At 36.7% G+C, this 15,861-nt stretch overlaps 2 protein-coding genes across 4 annotated transcripts; both read right to left on the reverse strand.

Annotated features, from left to right (window-relative positions):
• Nucleotides 1-159: 159 nt before the first annotated feature.
• Nucleotides 160-6,726, reverse strand: hirip3 (HIRA interacting protein 3). 3 transcript variants are annotated; one of them, XM_041999810.1, is made up of 9 exons: nucleotides 6,583-6,726; nucleotides 5,717-5,837; nucleotides 4,903-5,047; nucleotides 3,591-3,982; nucleotides 2,987-3,287; nucleotides 2,737-2,891; nucleotides 2,064-2,211; nucleotides 872-970; nucleotides 160-445 (listed from the first exon to the last, which is right to left on the reverse strand). In XM_041999810.1, exons 1-9 carry the CDS (start codon nucleotides 6,666-6,668, stop codon nucleotides 258-260), a joined length of 1,635 nt encoding a protein of 544 aa, XP_041855744.1. In that variant the 5' UTR covers nucleotides 6,669-6,726; the 3' UTR covers nucleotides 160-257. The 3 variants fall into 3 exon arrangements, with proteins under 3 accessions (XP_041855744.1, XP_041855735.1, XP_041855727.1); XM_041999801.1 differs by having other exon boundaries at nucleotides 2,737-2,888; nucleotides 2,987-3,982; XM_041999793.1 differs by having other exon boundaries at nucleotides 2,987-3,982.
• A 1,936-nt stretch (nucleotides 6,727-8,662) lies between these two features.
• kctd13 (potassium channel tetramerization domain containing 13) lies at nucleotides 8,663-15,685 on the reverse strand. The gene is made up of 7 exons (XM_041999848.1): nucleotides 15,328-15,685; nucleotides 14,056-14,316; nucleotides 11,805-11,974; nucleotides 10,958-11,047; nucleotides 10,712-10,764; nucleotides 10,364-10,559; nucleotides 8,663-10,103 (listed from the first exon to the last, which is right to left on the reverse strand). The coding sequence occupies exons 2-7, from the start codon at nucleotides 14,291-14,293 to the stop codon at nucleotides 9,855-9,857; spliced, it is 996 nt and encodes a 331-aa protein (XP_041855782.1). The 5' UTR covers nucleotides 14,294-14,316; nucleotides 15,328-15,685; the 3' UTR covers nucleotides 8,663-9,854.
• Between the last annotated feature and the right edge of the window lie 176 nt (nucleotides 15,686-15,861).

The raw sequence follows: 15,861 nt of genomic DNA on the forward strand, positions 1-15,861 counted from the left end.
GCTTTGGGCTAAGTATTATGCTATCGAAAAAAACAAAACAACAAAAAAAAAACTTTTCTGATCATAACACCTTTATTTGAAATGGTTCACAAACAACAGTTAACTATCTCCTCAAAACAAGGCAGTTTTAATAAACAAAATTAAATTTATTATTTTTTCAAAAGCGACATAGCATGCTTTGAAGCAATGTAGAAAAAGAGCAGAGAAATTAGCATCAATATCAAAGTCCCCACTGAGGAAAAAGTAGAAACTCCTTTCTAGTCACTATCTGCATCATCACTGATAATCCCATGCAGGTTGGCCCATTCTGATATTTTTCTCCGTCCTCTGCGTGAATTGTTTTCCAGATCACTATCAGAGCCAGAGTTCAGAGCGCGCTGAAAAGCAGATGATGGAGGGTCATGTTGTTCCTGACTTGCAGAGGTTCCTCTGCGTTTAGGTCGACCTGAAACATTAATTATTCCAACATTACTGTTATAAATTCATATCAAATCTATGTTTGTTTAAGTATTTGTACTTGCTATAGTAAAATTGTAATTACACTTTCCCTCTGGGATTAACAAAGGATTTTATCACTTAATTTATACAGTACATGCACTAAACATTTTGTATTAAAATAAAAAGCCTCATTTAAATGTAAACTTACATGAAACAATAGATTAAAATTATGTAAAGTAACAATAACAACAACAGCAATAATAATAATAAAAATAATAATAATAAAAATTATGGTACTTTTATAGTGGAGCAAGTTAATCTGCATCCAATTATTCTTTGTCTAAACCTTTTCAAAAGTGCCTGGAAAGTTCTACATACTGACTGCTCTCCTCCAGAAAAATGCTAAACCTCAAGTACACAGAAAACCAGATACCTTGTGTGGTGATGATGTTTCTGACATCAAGCTCAGCCACTTCCTGAGCTCTCTCTCTCTTCATGCGGACTTTTTTACATTTATCAATAGATGGATTACCTAAGTGAAAAAGCAACAACCATATTATGCAACCCGTGCTAACAGTAATGTACATGGTGCAGTTATCTGTAACAAAAACTTTAGAAGTTGTGAAAACGAAACAGGTTTACTGGATTCATAATTACATTGTCACTTTGTTAAATGTGCTGACGACACAGTTCTCCCGTCTCTGCTCTCCGGACACACACAACACCACAGCTCAGCTCTACGGTATTTTGTGGAGTGGTGTGAAAGCTCCTGCTTCAAGCTCATCATAAATATAACTAAGGAGATTATTTTGACCTTTTTGCCCAAAAAGAAAGAACTAACCAGGGCAGTTATCACTATGCTTTGGGGTGAACAAGGACATTCTCACCACATTCTATTACACTTTTTATTGAAAATGAAAAATCCTTGTCTTTCACCTACCAGCACTATTCTATCAAACTACAAACAGGAACCATCCGCTCAGTGTGTTTAAGGTCTGTTCAACAATCAGTGAGCAGCCGTTAAGAACACTTACAGCTTTCTGTGACCAGTGGACTGTAAACCTGGCATGCAGGATTTTAGAGAACCCCTCCCATGTTTTGTTTCCAGAGTTTCAGTGGCTCCCCTTGGGACGCATTGTCCAGGTTGTAGGACACAGAGGAGGAAGTCTACTTTCTTCCCTAGGGCTATCCAGTTTCTGAACACCTCTTTAATATCTGAAGTACTTTAACCACCCTCACGTCCTTTTAATGCCGCACTGTGAATGTAGTCTGCTGTCTCTGTTGACTGTATGTATTTTTAACTTATTGATTAAGCTACTGTTATGCCTTTTTAAAGTTACCCCCTGAATTGAATTTGAATTGAATCCTGGCAGTGGAATTTAAATATTTTATATTTAATCTTGGTAAAATGATAGAAAAAAAACAACAACAACTATAACACAAAACATCCATTCATCCATTATCTATCAAAACATCAGTTTCTTTTTTTCCTGATTATTTCAAATATTCATTCTACTTTTCCACCATTAAAAAAAAACAACTACAAAAACCTTCCAAAATAAAACAAAATTAAAGACAATCTAAGAGGCCAAGATCTGTGAAAACCTGCAAGTATTCCCACTGACCATGGACACCAAGATCTTCAAGCTCCTTCTTTAGAACGGCCACTTTGGAACGAACAGATCTGCAACCATCTAACAGCTTCTTGTAATTCCTCCTCGCACCACAGAGAGCAATGTAGCGCTTGAGCCTTACGATAGCTTTGTCATCATCCTGTTGGGTAAAGGACACAGACAAGCTGTGAAAGAAAGACACAACATTCATCCCTTATTTCCCTGTTTACAGATTCTTCTCTTCCAATCTTCTTGCACCTTTTATTCTCGCACCTTCTCTGTGAGCATGGATATAAACAGGTAAGGTGGCAGGAATTTAATGAAATGAGACATCTTTGGAGCTACAATTTTAGACAAATCTCAGCTAAAAGGACACGTGACCCAGATGCATCATCAATCATTTTGTTGCAGCTTGTCATAGCACCTGTTATTAGAAAAAAATGTAAAAAAATGTAAGCTTTTCTACTTCCAAAGCTTGTTAATGATGAGATGCACTGTTAGGTCATTATACTGGCTTACCTGTGTTTAAAATAACTTTATTGCAAATTGATTTCAGGTCTCATGACCATAATAAATTAACAATAGACAAATAAATAAATAAATAAATAAATAAGCAACCCATAAACAACAACCTTCACATTATACACTTCTCTTTCAGTTTAATAAATATCAACCATAAACTCACCTTCTGGCTTCTGGTGCTCTTATCTGTTCTGCCAGTTTTCTGTTTCTTTTTGTATTTAGACACATTTTTTGTCGGACTTTCTCCCTCTTCCTCCAAAGAAGGAAGTGATGACGAATCAGAGTCATTATTATTCTTTTCTGACAGGACTTTACCTGCTGCGAGAAACCAGTAGGACGCATGTGAGCCTATTAACAATCATGACTGTATAAGTGAATAAACAATTAGTTAAGTACAAAGTATGCATAGTCACCTTTTTCACTGTCAGAAGGCTCACTATCGTTGATTTTGACATTCCTCGAGGACTTGCTACCTGCATCGCTTTCACTGTCCTCATCACTCTCTTGTGTTTGTTTTCCCCCACTGGTATCACTGCTTCTTGTCTTTCCTTTCTTTGCAGTGGATGCTTTCTTTTTAACCGTTTTCTTTGGGCTGTCACCACATTCACTCTCACTTTCTCTTTTTTCTGATTTTTCAGTTTCATCATCTGATGAATCATCACTGGTCATCTGATATTTTCTATTTGCAGGTCTCTTAAGCTGTGATTTTTTCACCTCTTGCTTTGTGACTTTAGATGGAAATTTAATCTGTTCTTCATCCTCACTCCCAGTTTTACAGTCATCTGCATCGCTTTTACTGTCCTTATCACTCTCTTGTGTTTGTTTTCCCCCACTGGTATCACTGCTTCTTGTCTTTCCTTTCTTTGGAGTGGATGCTTTCTTTTTTACCATTTTCTTTGGGCTGTCACCATATTCACTCTCACTTTCTCTTTTTTCTGATTTTTCAGTTTCATCATCTGATGAGTCATCACTGGTCATCTGACGACTTGCAGGTCTCTTAAGCGGTGATTTTTTCACCTCTTGCTTTGTGACTTTAGATGGAAATTTAATCTGTTCTTCATCCTCACTCCCAGTTTTACAGTCATCTGCATCGCTTTCACTGTCCTTATTACTCTCTTGTGTTTGTTTTCCTCCACTTGTATCGCAGCTTCTTGTCTTTCCTTTCTTTGGAGTGGATGCTTTCTTTTTCACCGTTTTCTTTGGGCTGTCACCACATTCACTCTCACTTTCTCTTTTTGCTGATTTTTCAGTTTCATCATCAGAGGAGTCATCACTGGTCATCTGATGTTTTCTATTTGCAGGTCTCTTAAGCGGTGATTTTTTCACCTCTTGCTTTGTGACTTTAGATGGAGATTTAATCTGTTCTTCATCTTCACTCCCAGTTTTACAGTCATCTGCATCCTCTGATTCTGTCAGAATTTTTTTTTACAAAGAAGCAACAAGCATGAGAGACAGAAAAAGACAGTAAGGCTAAAAAGAAGGTGGTGAGAAACTGAGATTATCTGACATAATGCACACTTGTTATATCCATACAGTTAAAGCCAGAGCATAGAACTACGTTAGATGCAAAATGACTAGAGACTGAGATAAACTTAGAGAGCAGAACTGCATGGTTGGTAAGAGTTCATTCACATTGAATTAGACCAAATTATGCATCTCCAAAACTTCTCCATAGCCAGGTAGTGACTGACTAAACAGTTTCTTCAATTACTGGAATTAAGCCATGTGTTCATCTTGGGAGAAGAGGTGGAGGTGGTGGAGAAATACCAGTGCCTTGGAGTTCAACTGGACAACAGACTAGACTGGAAATGCAACACAAAAGCCATCTACAAGGAGGGACAGGGTAGGCTGAGCTCATTCAATGTCTGCACCAAGATGTTACATATTTTCTATAAGTCTGTTGAGGAAAGTGCAATCAGCTTTGCAGCCACCTGTTGGGGCTGCAGCATCAGAGCCAGAGCCTTAAAGAAACTTAAAAAGCTTTTTAATCGGTTATATAAATGCATTACATACACAGTGACCCAGTCCTATACACTGACATAAAAACAAGTCTTCAGTGTTGCAGGACTCAGCACAGCTCATGTTTTCTCTTAAGAAACGTGTTAATATTGCAAGTTTTTGGATGACATCATCTATGACTAATCACCACTTGTTTTATTTCAAACCACAGAAATAACCAGGACAGCAATGCACAGTGATGAACCATCCAATCATTACTTGCTACTTATTTTTAATGGGGATGAAAGTAATTTTACCCTGAGAAACAGCTATAAATAGAACACTGTTCTTAATTAAACACTTTCTAAATAGATTATAAACAATAACCTACCTGATGAGCTTGAATGATTGGATCGTGATTTCTTTGCCCTGGATTCATTTTCTCCTTCACTTTCCACCTCCTCATTTTCCTCTCCTCTCTTCCTTTTGTTCTGAAGCTTCTCGGTGTCCACCTCAGTTCCATTTTTGTCATTTTCCTGCAAGAAATATTAATACTAATTTGAATAACTATGGCAAAATATAGAATGGGCTCCATCCAAAATACTGAGAGAAGAAAAAAAAAATCTGTACCTTCATGTATTCAAAAAATTAAAAATGCACCACTTTCATGGGAATAATCAAATAATCAAATAAATAAATAAATACCGATTCACATCAGTTCACATTGTACTTTTCTGCTGAGGGTAAAGTATGGGAAAGATAACAGCTTTTTTCCTCATAATAAAAATAATCATGCTTTTTTTCCCCTCAAACTGATCCAAGCTCATTTTTCAACTGAGCAGCCAAATCCTAGGCAGATAAATAGAAGTATATCAGTTCATGATTGTGCATGCATAGCCATAGCATAATGCTGCTGGGAATATAGCAAACTGATTCTACGGCCAGGTCACACATATCATACACACTAATCAACCTGAGTGAATGAAAACAGATGTCCGCAGTATTGCAAGCTGCTGTTGTTGATAAGGGAATGCCCAACAGACCTTTTCTTGGATGAAAAGTCAGCACTTTTATGGGATCTGACCATTCTCACCAAATTCTGGTCAAAAAGTGATGATTTAAATTATTGAGAGAAAAAACAAACACAAAAAAGTGCTGCATTTTCAAATCCCATGAGTACACAAGCCTTATGGGAAATTTGATACCTGAATTTTCATGAGCTCCTCTTCAACCACCAGTTTCATGAACTTCTTTGCTTCTTGACTTAAAGATTCACATTTCACATGAGCCAGATATCGCTTTTTTAAGATTCCCATGGTAAGAGTACTGAAATAAAACAATGAATTAAATATATCAGTCAGTTTGACAGATAAGGATATACTTTGTGTGCATATATATATATATATAATTTCATTTTGTACATGTACAATGTACTAATTTACACACACACTGACAATTTTCCAAAAGAACTACAAAAATATAGTAGTTCAAAAACAGATTTTTTTTGTTTTGATTACAGTCCCTACTATCCCTTATGACCCTGTCTTTTTGTTGTTTTTATTGAGAAAATATGACCTCTACCAAATTTACCTGCAACAAGGAGTATTTGTAACTTTGTGGAAACCAGTAAAACAATTTAAGCATATATTGCTAAATAAACTAACTGATCAAATTGAACCTCCCCAACTTCCTTCATTGCCTTTTTCCACCAGGTGTCGTTTAAAAAACACAATCAAGCAGCTGCAAGTTTACATGTGTATCCATCCCAATTCCTCTGTGTAACATTTAATCGTTGACTAGCATCAACTAGCTATCCGACTCAAGTTAACAGATCTCTTACCTGCGTCAACTTGTACATTAAATTTAAAAGGCAAAGTCATTTAAGATAATTTCAGAGTCATGTACATCTTGAACTAATTATTCAAGTAACCACTAGATAATCTGTGCTTCGTGTTATTATATGGTGTGGCAGACAGTTTAGCTAGTTTATGCACATATGCGCAACAGAGACATAGGAACAGGTTACCTGAACAAGCGGAACATACTTAAATACAGCGTAATGACTTCCTACCTCAGGTCTGGCTCATTACAGAGCTGTTCACTCACAAAGCTGCGGATTAGGACTGTCTCCTTTTTCGACACCATCATTACAAACATTAACGCGGTTTTCTTTTCGGCGGCAGGAGGACAGCGAACGTAACCGGAAGTGACGATATTTCAGCCACGCCCCGTCAATAAATATTCGTTAGAGCTAAATATTGTGCAGGCGCAAACATCCGGGAACTTCACTGAATTTCGTTACATCTGGTTATGTTGTCAATGAAAAGAAGGGCACAAAACCCATTAAATTTGTGCGATCGAGCATAATTGATTTCGCATGATTAAATCACTTAAGGATGGTGTAGATGTGGCTGACCTTGCAAGATCGTCTCCTGACTGTCTGTGCTATATTGGTAAATTTGGGGCCAAGCATTGTGTTCAAGGAATAGACTGCACGTGAAATGTTCTGCATCAAAAATGCAAAAAAGTAATTCATCTATTTTTTTCTATAACTGTTTTATGTATGCCGACGTATTATGTTATGATTATAAAAATAAACACATATTGAAGCATCATTTGAACATTTTTGACTGCTTGAAAGACATATTTTACTTGTGAATATGCACCAAAATAATGAATAAGATCTAATTCCGGAATAAAAAATTAATGTATCCTGTTATTAACACATTCAATGTAGAAAATAGAAATTTATATTTTACTAAAAATGTAGCATGCAATAATTTGAGAAAAAGATATTACAACATCTCTGATGTGGTATACTTTTTACATTTTATTTTCAGAACTTAGTGGTTCAAGTCATTTTTTCTTTTTGCAGTCTTTACAGTACAATTTGTTTTTGGGTACAGTCTTTCTTTTTGGATGTATCCCACTGTAGACTATCTCACCCGATAACCGTCTCTCTTCCAACTAAAACTGTTTTTGGCTCTATAAACACTGCTGGATTTTCTGAGGTCTAAAATGAAATTAAATGAAAAATGCTTTAATAATCCCGAATGATATAAGAAATTATAGAAACTTTTCTTTCTTTCTCGCATAAGAAATAATATATTTTCAGTTAAATGTATTTAAGTTCTTGATCCTGAGGGCCATGGCTGCTGGCAGGAATGACTTTCTGTTTTACACACACTTGACGGAGCCTTTGACTAAATGCAATACTGTTTTTCATTGTCGAGTATGAAAGCATTTTTTTATTATGTTCAGCAGCTTGTGCATAATTTTTTTCTATACAATTAACTCCAGAAGCTCAAAAAAATCAACAGCTTCATAGTAAAATCACCTTGGTGCACACGCTGCAAGATCTCAGCTTCTTCAAGAAGTCTGCTTTGTCCCTTCTTCTAGATATCCTTTGTGTTGCATTTCCAATCTAGTCTGCACAGTTCTCCACCACCTCCAAATCTTTTGTTCAAGATGTAAGCAATGCTTTGCTTGCTCCTGTTCTTCCTAAAATACGCAAAATTCGATTTTGTCTTGTGTTCGAGATAAGGAGCTCTTTACACCATCCAATTAAGTGATTGGCCAGTTCAGTGGACATAATCACAAAGGTTGTAATCTGAGGTAACCCAAAAATATTAAAAGTCTAAAACCGTTTCTTGCTACAAAATAAGACCCAGTCTTTAAAAATCTCAAAACTTATATACGTTAAATAAAATGCATTTGGCATTTGCAGTTGTTAAAATCAAGCTCCTCTTTCACACCAAACTTCTAATATGTATTCTACACCTTACACACAGAAATACTTCATGTTAACGTATTCATGGAGGACTTTGCACAGCATTGTTTCCTACAAGTCTTCAATACTCATATCGATATCAAATAATCCTTAATCATATTTATATTCCTTGACACAGTATCTCTATATACACCTCCTCCTGAAGTTGGAATTGGAGAATAAAGAACACATTGTACATTAATCCACATACAATTCATCTATTAATCCTTATTTTTAATACCCTCCTAAAATCTGACTAGCCATTCCTTTTGGAAAAATTTCAAGACTTCAGTTATAGTGAAATGCAAGATTACACCAGTACAGAAAAATGTGTATTGTTTAATTAAACTTTGAAAAACAAAATAAAAAAAGAAGCTAAGAGTGATTTCATGAGCAATTTATTTAAAACATTTCCAATACCACTGGACGGAAGTCATATTAGTGCATATTTCAAGATACTCCATTGTTAGGGGTTTGAACAACATATTGCTCCTATTAATTTTTTCCCCTCTCACTAAAGAGTGCTTAGATTTATACGTCACCAGTGAAATTTAGATAGAAAATAACTTAATCCTCTCCCTGAGGCAAATAAAATACTTTCCAGTCTACACCACCTTTACACTGACTGTATGGCCAATTCTTTTGAGAAAAAAATCTGATTTGGTTTAAGACGATGCAAAAGTGAAAGATCATGGCTCAGAATAACATACATCAAAGAAATGGTCACAGTTCCTCTTGAAATATTCAACATAAGTACGTTAATGATTTATTTATCTACAGAAGTAAATTCAAAATCTTCTGTGCTGTAGAGTGCACCCTGTTGTACCAGAATTAAAACTCACTTGAGCTAGAGTTAACACAAAACTGGATTCAATACAAAAGTTAAATACCAAACAATAAATTAGGTTTATAAATAAAAAAAAAAACAAAACAAACAAACAAAAAACATCTTGAAGCAACAGATGTAATAATTTAAATAAAGAACATTGAGCTGCTCAACAATTTCATTTATAGACAACCTCACAAAAATGGCTATTCAGTTTAATTCCAGTGTTAACATGTCATGGCTCAACCTTAAAAAACACCTCTGTACCCAACTCTGCAGAAGTCTTATTGCTCCAAAAGAAAAAGAATCAGATGTTAGAAAACCTAAAAGAATAACTGACCATGTTTCTCACAAGTTAAACACAAAGGAGGATACCAGTGTTCACCATTAACACCCTTATAAGATGATCTGATGTAGAAAAAAACTAAACAAAAACAATTCATCTACAGGGTTGGAGTTACGTTTTCAGTCCCATTCAGTAACTTTCAGGAGGTTCATTAATGTGAAATATTTCTGACACCTTCAGTCACAGTTAATTTGACATATTTCCTATTTAAAGAATGTACACAAATTGTTTTGTAAACATATTCAAACTTCAACCTTAATTACAAACCAGTGATCAATAAGTAAATACCAAGCTATTGCTGCAATCAAGGACATCTCTTCCATTCTACAAGCATTCCAAAAAACAAACAAAAAACTCCCAGGCCTCATTATCATTGTTACTAATTATTTTTAAGACACATAATTAGTCCTTATAGACAGTTTGCTGACCATGTCCTCTTTCATCGTGCATTATGTGCCTCCTTACGTGGATCCGTCTTACTCGTCTGTCTCCTCCCGCTGCACCCTCCTCCTCTGATTGCCCAGCTCCCAGTGATGAACCTGAGCCTCTTGAATCTAGAAGATGTAAGCCTCCAGGTCCGCATCCTCTGTTATTTTCATAGATCAGAATATTGAGTGTTTCTTCAAATATCCGCGCCTCGGGAAACTCAACCTAAAAACAAAGATGTTTGGTAGTCAGCGCAATATTTATTAAATGTGAACTTTATCAGCTCCTTTTCACCTTTCAGCTAATCACATGTGGTCTGTCCCATAAGGCAGAAACCTCAACAGCTGGCTCTCATGGGAGGGCTAAGTTTGGAAAAAGCTAACCATATATTAGCAAATTTTTTTGTACCAAGCTAAACAGAAGGGCAGCTGACGTTGGCAAAAAGCAAATAACAGACTAGAGTTTTAATATCATGTGATGCTTACTTTGGTCTGCTTCTTCTCTGTCGCATAGACGATGGATGTGCAGCATACTTCAGCAATCTTGCGGCCTTCGCCATAGAAAGACCAACAGCAGATCTCATCCCCAAGCACGTCTTTGACAAAGAGGACGCGGCCATTAAATCGCAGAACAAGTTTGTCAAACAGCTCGATGTTCTTCAGCAAGTTATCATCAGAGTTGCTGGTCACAGGAAGAGACACAGAATAGTTAATTACAAGCTGTTAAATTTAACCAGCACTTTTTACTATTAGAGCTAAAACATAAGAAACAGCTCTGTTTATGTGAATGCATCTAACACTTTACACTGCTGTCTTTCACATACAATCTTTTACCTTGTATAGGAGTATTTGTTGTTTCCTCTATTGTTCTGCAGCTTAACTACTGGCTGTAAAGCAAAAATAAAAAACAGGATTAAAACTCAACACCTTAGTACTTCAGAATTTCTTTACAACTTCAAATTCCTTGAATACGGGGATTTTCACATTCCCAATCAGAATGTTACACCTCCCATCCTAATGCAGATTCTTCTGAGCTGTTCATTTGCTTTTATTAAATATGATTAAAATGAGGAGGTTTACCTTTCTACATGTTGCAATCATCTTCTGCTCTTCTTTGGCTGAAGTGATCATAGGGATGCGGCACACACTTTCAAAGACATCTTTTTGTTTCTAAACAATAATAAATGAATTATAAATTAATCGGTTCAATCAATCAGGGTTCCAAAGTAAATAAATCCAAAAATGCCACTATTTCATTTTCATGTTTACAACCCATAATCATCTTTCCTAAAGCAATGAGCCCATAGCCCCACCTCTCCCTTATTCGGCATGTATAAATGCTGCGAATCGCTGCAACAATGAACATGTAGTGATGCATTCATGGAACATGATAATCAGCAATTAAGTGTAACATGAACATAGTGAAGTGTCAACTACTTGACTATGTTTTAGTAGCACTTACAGGGCTGACATATACATACACAACTGTGTTTTTAGTGGTACTGTGTGGATGCACATTTCTGGAAAGGATTTTGTCTTAATGGAAAACTTTTAAAAATAAAGTCAGATTCATCTCTGTGTGGACGCTGCGTAAGTCACTCAAAGATCTGACTAAAATAATAATAATAATAATAATTAGACTGGTGACAATCCCAAAAAGCTACTAGGCAGGGGGGTGGACAGGTCAATTTAGAAACATCTAATGACCATATATGCACTGTATAGACAACATGCAACTTTACTGATCCTGATACTTCTCTTTAAAATGACTTTGAAAAAGATTACCTGAATAGCCATTTTGGTTGAGATGGATGGGAAAAAAACCCCAAATTAAACATAAACCATAAGAATCTATGCTTGTTTTTACATTTGACTGAGATTTTTTTTCTTGTTCACAGTAAAAATACAAAAAATATAATCAGTTTACCTGCATAGCACTAAGGCAGTGCTGCACAAGTCCCTGTACTTGATAGTACTGAGCCTCCTTTAGGACCTCATCTAGTTCTCTGCGGTCTTCTGGAAGTGGTACCGAGCCATCTCGAAGGAAGTTCAAAACCAGTCCGAAGTGACGGCCACACCTATCCAAAACCACCCAACCTAGAAAAGCAGGAATGTTTTTCTGTCATTGGCATTATTCTACAATTCATTCTTTCATTTTCTATACCTCTTTGTCCAATTCAGGGTTGTGGGGAAGCTGAAAGTATCCCAGCAATTAGCAGGTGAGGCAAGTAACACCCTGGACAGGTTGCCAGTCTAAACACAGAGAGACAACCGACCACTCACACCCACTCCTAAGGACAATTTAGAGGCCAATTTACCCAACAAACATGTCTTTGGACGGTAGGAGCAAACCAGAGTACCCAGAGAGAACCCACGCATACACGGGGAGAACATAAAAACTCCACATAGAAAGGCCGCTCTTCAAACCTCCCGCTAGCCAAGGCTCGAACCAGCAACGTTCTTGCTGTGAAGTCACAGTGCTAACCACCACACCACCGTGCATGCCACAGAGATTATTTATTAACTCAGCCTGGATCTTGGATTACAGCTATGAGCAGAAGAAAAAAATCTAACACTTTACTAAGGTACATAGCGTGAAACATGATAAATAATATAAAACATACAATTTGTAGTCCTTCAGCAGATGCATATTCATAAACACTGTGATTATACTAAACACAGAAAAGAGTAAAAAGTCTAGCTGCCCTGCTGTGCAAGCCTCAAACAGCATGTAAACTCATATTCTTCTCCTTTCAGAGTCCATTTATTTAATTTGGGAAATATGTACAAATTGAGGGAATTTAAGAACACTCCAGGGATTTCCACCTGAAGCTCTGACTTACACAACAGTGCAGTGTTTCCACTACCATTATACTTTTTTTTTTGGAAGGGGTCATTTAAGGTTCCATTTCCTCTAGAACAGGTTTGTACTGTGTCCTTATAATAAAAACTAAACAGTCTGATCTTATCTGATTTACATGACGGCATGTCGTAGCTGCTCTCTGTGTCAACAGCAGAGTTTCGCCCTGATGCCATGCCAGAGACAGCCCGGAAAACATGTCAACCAGCTTAAAAAAAAAAATTGTGGGAATGTGCACAGCTCAACAAGCTGAATCGACCTTCATTTTAGTCATTTCTTGGTCATATTACAGCTTAAAATAGATCCAATGTTCTTTGCAGGACTGAAAAGTTTTTATATGTTATGAGATCTGAACTTTAAGAATATTTAGAGCAACTCAACGAAACGGTTTTCATCAGGATATTTAAACGGTAATTTATGGAAACTTGGTGAGCAATGATGTTTGAAAATAGTACTGAATTATGTGTTGAGTGTAGCTGTCACATGATGGTTAAATGATTTTATCATGTGTCATATTCAGTCTGTAATAATATAGTAGATATGTTAACTCTTACAGAGCTCATGAAAACATGATTCAGCAGAGCTGATTTTAAGGTTGATGAGATTAACATCCTGTTCTTTAAGCCTGTAAGCAAGTTACGTGTTACATGAAAAGTCAAAACAGACTAATTATTATTAGTTTGTTTTGCTTGGGGGGGAAAAATCTAGTGGTGTTAAAGAAATTGCCTGCTGACCCAGTTACAATATTTTGAGTGGATCTGTCAGGACACAGTTTAGTACAGGGGTGTCCAACGTCGGTCCTCGAGGGCCGCTGTCTTGCAGGTTTTCAGTGTTTCCTGTTTCAACACACCTGACTCAAATTAAATAGATCCAGCAGCCTATTAAGTTTTGCACAATGACTCATTGATTTGAGTCAGGTGGTTTTGGAGCAGGGACACATCGAAAACCTGCAGGATTGTGGCCCTTGAGGACTGGAACTGGACACCCCTGGTTTAGTATATTATATCTGACATACAAGTTCATAACTTTTTCTGATACGGAGGAACCACATTTTTAACTAATCTAACTGAAATACACTGTGAGCAAGGCTTTAAGGCTTAACTGGTGGGAATACCGATTATAAAAGTCAAGTAATTTTATTCAGAAAATATACAGTCATTAAGCAGTACTATATGAAACACAAAAGAAAAAAATTATAGATCAATCATTAGGTTAAAACTCTTAATATCTGTATCGCAGCCATAAAGACAAAAGCAAATGACAATGTAAGCTCAGCAAAAAAATGTTAGTAGTCACCAGACAAGATGCATGTACTTACCTTCAGAGTCTATGGTAGCATCTGTCTCTCCATTACATATGCGTCGCAGCAGACTGTCTTCCTTGCTTAATGTCTGGACGGTTGTATAATGCAATGAACTGCCAACATTTAACTTGACATACTTGCTCCCTAACAGACCCGGACTTCTATGCTCATCTGTGCTGTGGCAGGCAAGGTGAAGAACGGCAGACTGGGCAGAGTTGGCAGCATGACTGCCAACTGAAGCCTCAGCAGACATGGAGCTGTGGGGTCACTTCCTGACTGCAATGTAGAGGAACACAGTTGCTTGTTTATTATAAATGTTGGGGTGGAGAATGAATACCCAATTGTCACATTAAATGTGGATAATAATGGCAGAAAATCAAAGTATAAAATCTGAAAATTAAAACTATCCATTGTTATTGGAGAGGAATAAGCATATTCAGTAGCTAGAGACTGATTCCTGGGACATTGCAATGTCTATATCAGGGGTCTTCAACTCCGGTCCTCATGAGCTACTGCCCTGCAGGTTTTAGATGTCTCCTACTACAACACACCTCTGCACAAGCCTGTTAATGACCCAGTGATCTGAGTCAGGTGTGTTGTATTGGGGTAGAATCCAAAACCTGCAGGACAGTGGCTCATGAGGACCGAAGTTGGAGATCCCTGGTCTATACAGTATGCCTGTACTTTATCTGAGAAACTTCAACACTTGTAAACCTATACACTGCACCGAAAACATAAATTACAGACTCAGAGTTGCTAATTTTGAATCAGCTAGGTGAAAACTGACAGGATACATAACAAATATAGATATAATCCTCAGCAATTAAAGTTAGAGAGAGAGAGAGAGAGAGAGAGAGAGAGAGAGAGAGAGAGAGAGAGAGAGAGAGAGAGAGAAGCTCTTTCCTGGCATAGCCCATATCTTTAGATCAGATGACTTCTTTAGCCACACCCAATCTTATCTGTACCTTGGACCGATGTCTTTCACCCCATATATCACAAAATATGAAGCTCAAATGATTATTTTAATTTTAAAGTATTAAACGTGGATTTAAATGGTGTTAAAAGTTCCTTATCTTTATGTCAATAGTCAATATCAATATGCAATCAGATTATCCTCCATTAACGGAGGTTTCTTGATTAAAATAGTTACAAACAGGCAGTTGACATAGACACCCAAGTTAATAAAATATACTATAACATAAACACTGACTGATGTCTAGTTTGAAGTGCTGCATGCGAACACATCAACAACTCAAATAACAGCTAGCTTTTTCATATTGTACTTACCACGTTGAACATCCAAGAGTGTACCTAGCTAAGATAGCGAAATCTGTTGTCTCAATAAGCTAGCAGCTATAGACAGTTCAAATAACAGAAATTAATTTAATACGCACCTATAGACAAACACATTTTAACCGCAGAAGCCTAGCTAAATCAAAGTGGCTAACAACAGCTAATCTATTTAGAAATGCTTGAAGCTAGAAAATCTTATTTGCTTTGTACCGCTTATTGTATGACAAGAGAAAACTAATTGTACCCATCAAACAATGAGAACTGTAACATTAAGAACTGAAAACTCCATTGTTACAAACAGACTATTAGGCGATGCTAAAGTGAGAAGCTAAATAGGTCACTCGGAAGCGAAACCAGAAAGTCTTCTTCCGCTTCTTTCTTCTTCTACGTTAAATTTAGACCCGAATTGCTGCCACCCAGTGGAAAGAAGTACAATTGCATAGGTCGCATAATAGTGAGCAACGCAACTCTATACGGATCTCTGCTTTATTGAACCTTCGTGTGGAAATTTTATTGACCTCCTATCAT

Source organism: Melanotaenia boesemani, chromosome 2 (assembly GCF_017639745.1).
Source record: "Melanotaenia boesemani isolate fMelBoe1 chromosome 2, fMelBoe1.pri, whole genome shotgun sequence".
Taxonomy (NCBI): Eukaryota; Metazoa; Chordata; class Actinopteri; order Atheriniformes; family Melanotaeniidae; genus Melanotaenia; species Melanotaenia boesemani.

Bases quoted from the DNA above. Each gene is read 5' to 3' on its own strand.
- hirip3 (XM_041999793.1), bottom strand. From the start codon at position 6,668: ATGTTTGTAATGATGGTGTCGAAAAAGGAGACAGTCCTAATCCGCAGC. The intron at 5,048-5,716 runs GTATCAAATTTC...TATTTCTTGCAG, and splicing joins AGGAGCTCATGAAAATTCAG to GAAAATGACAAAAATGGAAC. The intron at 2,892-2,986 runs GTGACTATGCAT...GGTTTCTCGCAG, and splicing joins GCCTTCTGACAGTGAAAAAG to CAGGTAAAGTCCTGTCAGAA.
- kctd13 (XM_041999848.1), bottom strand. From the start codon at position 14,293: ATGTCTGCTGAGGCTTCAGTTGGCAGTCATGCTGCCAACTCTGCCCAG. The intron at 11,975-14,055 runs GTAAGTACATGC...CTGCTTTTCTAG, and splicing joins TGCTACCATAGACTCTGAAG to GTTGGGTGGTTTTGGATAGG. The intron at 11,048-11,804 runs GTAAACTGATTA...ATTATTGTTTAG, and splicing joins ACTGCCTTAGTGCTATGCAG to AAACAAAAAGATGTCTTTGA.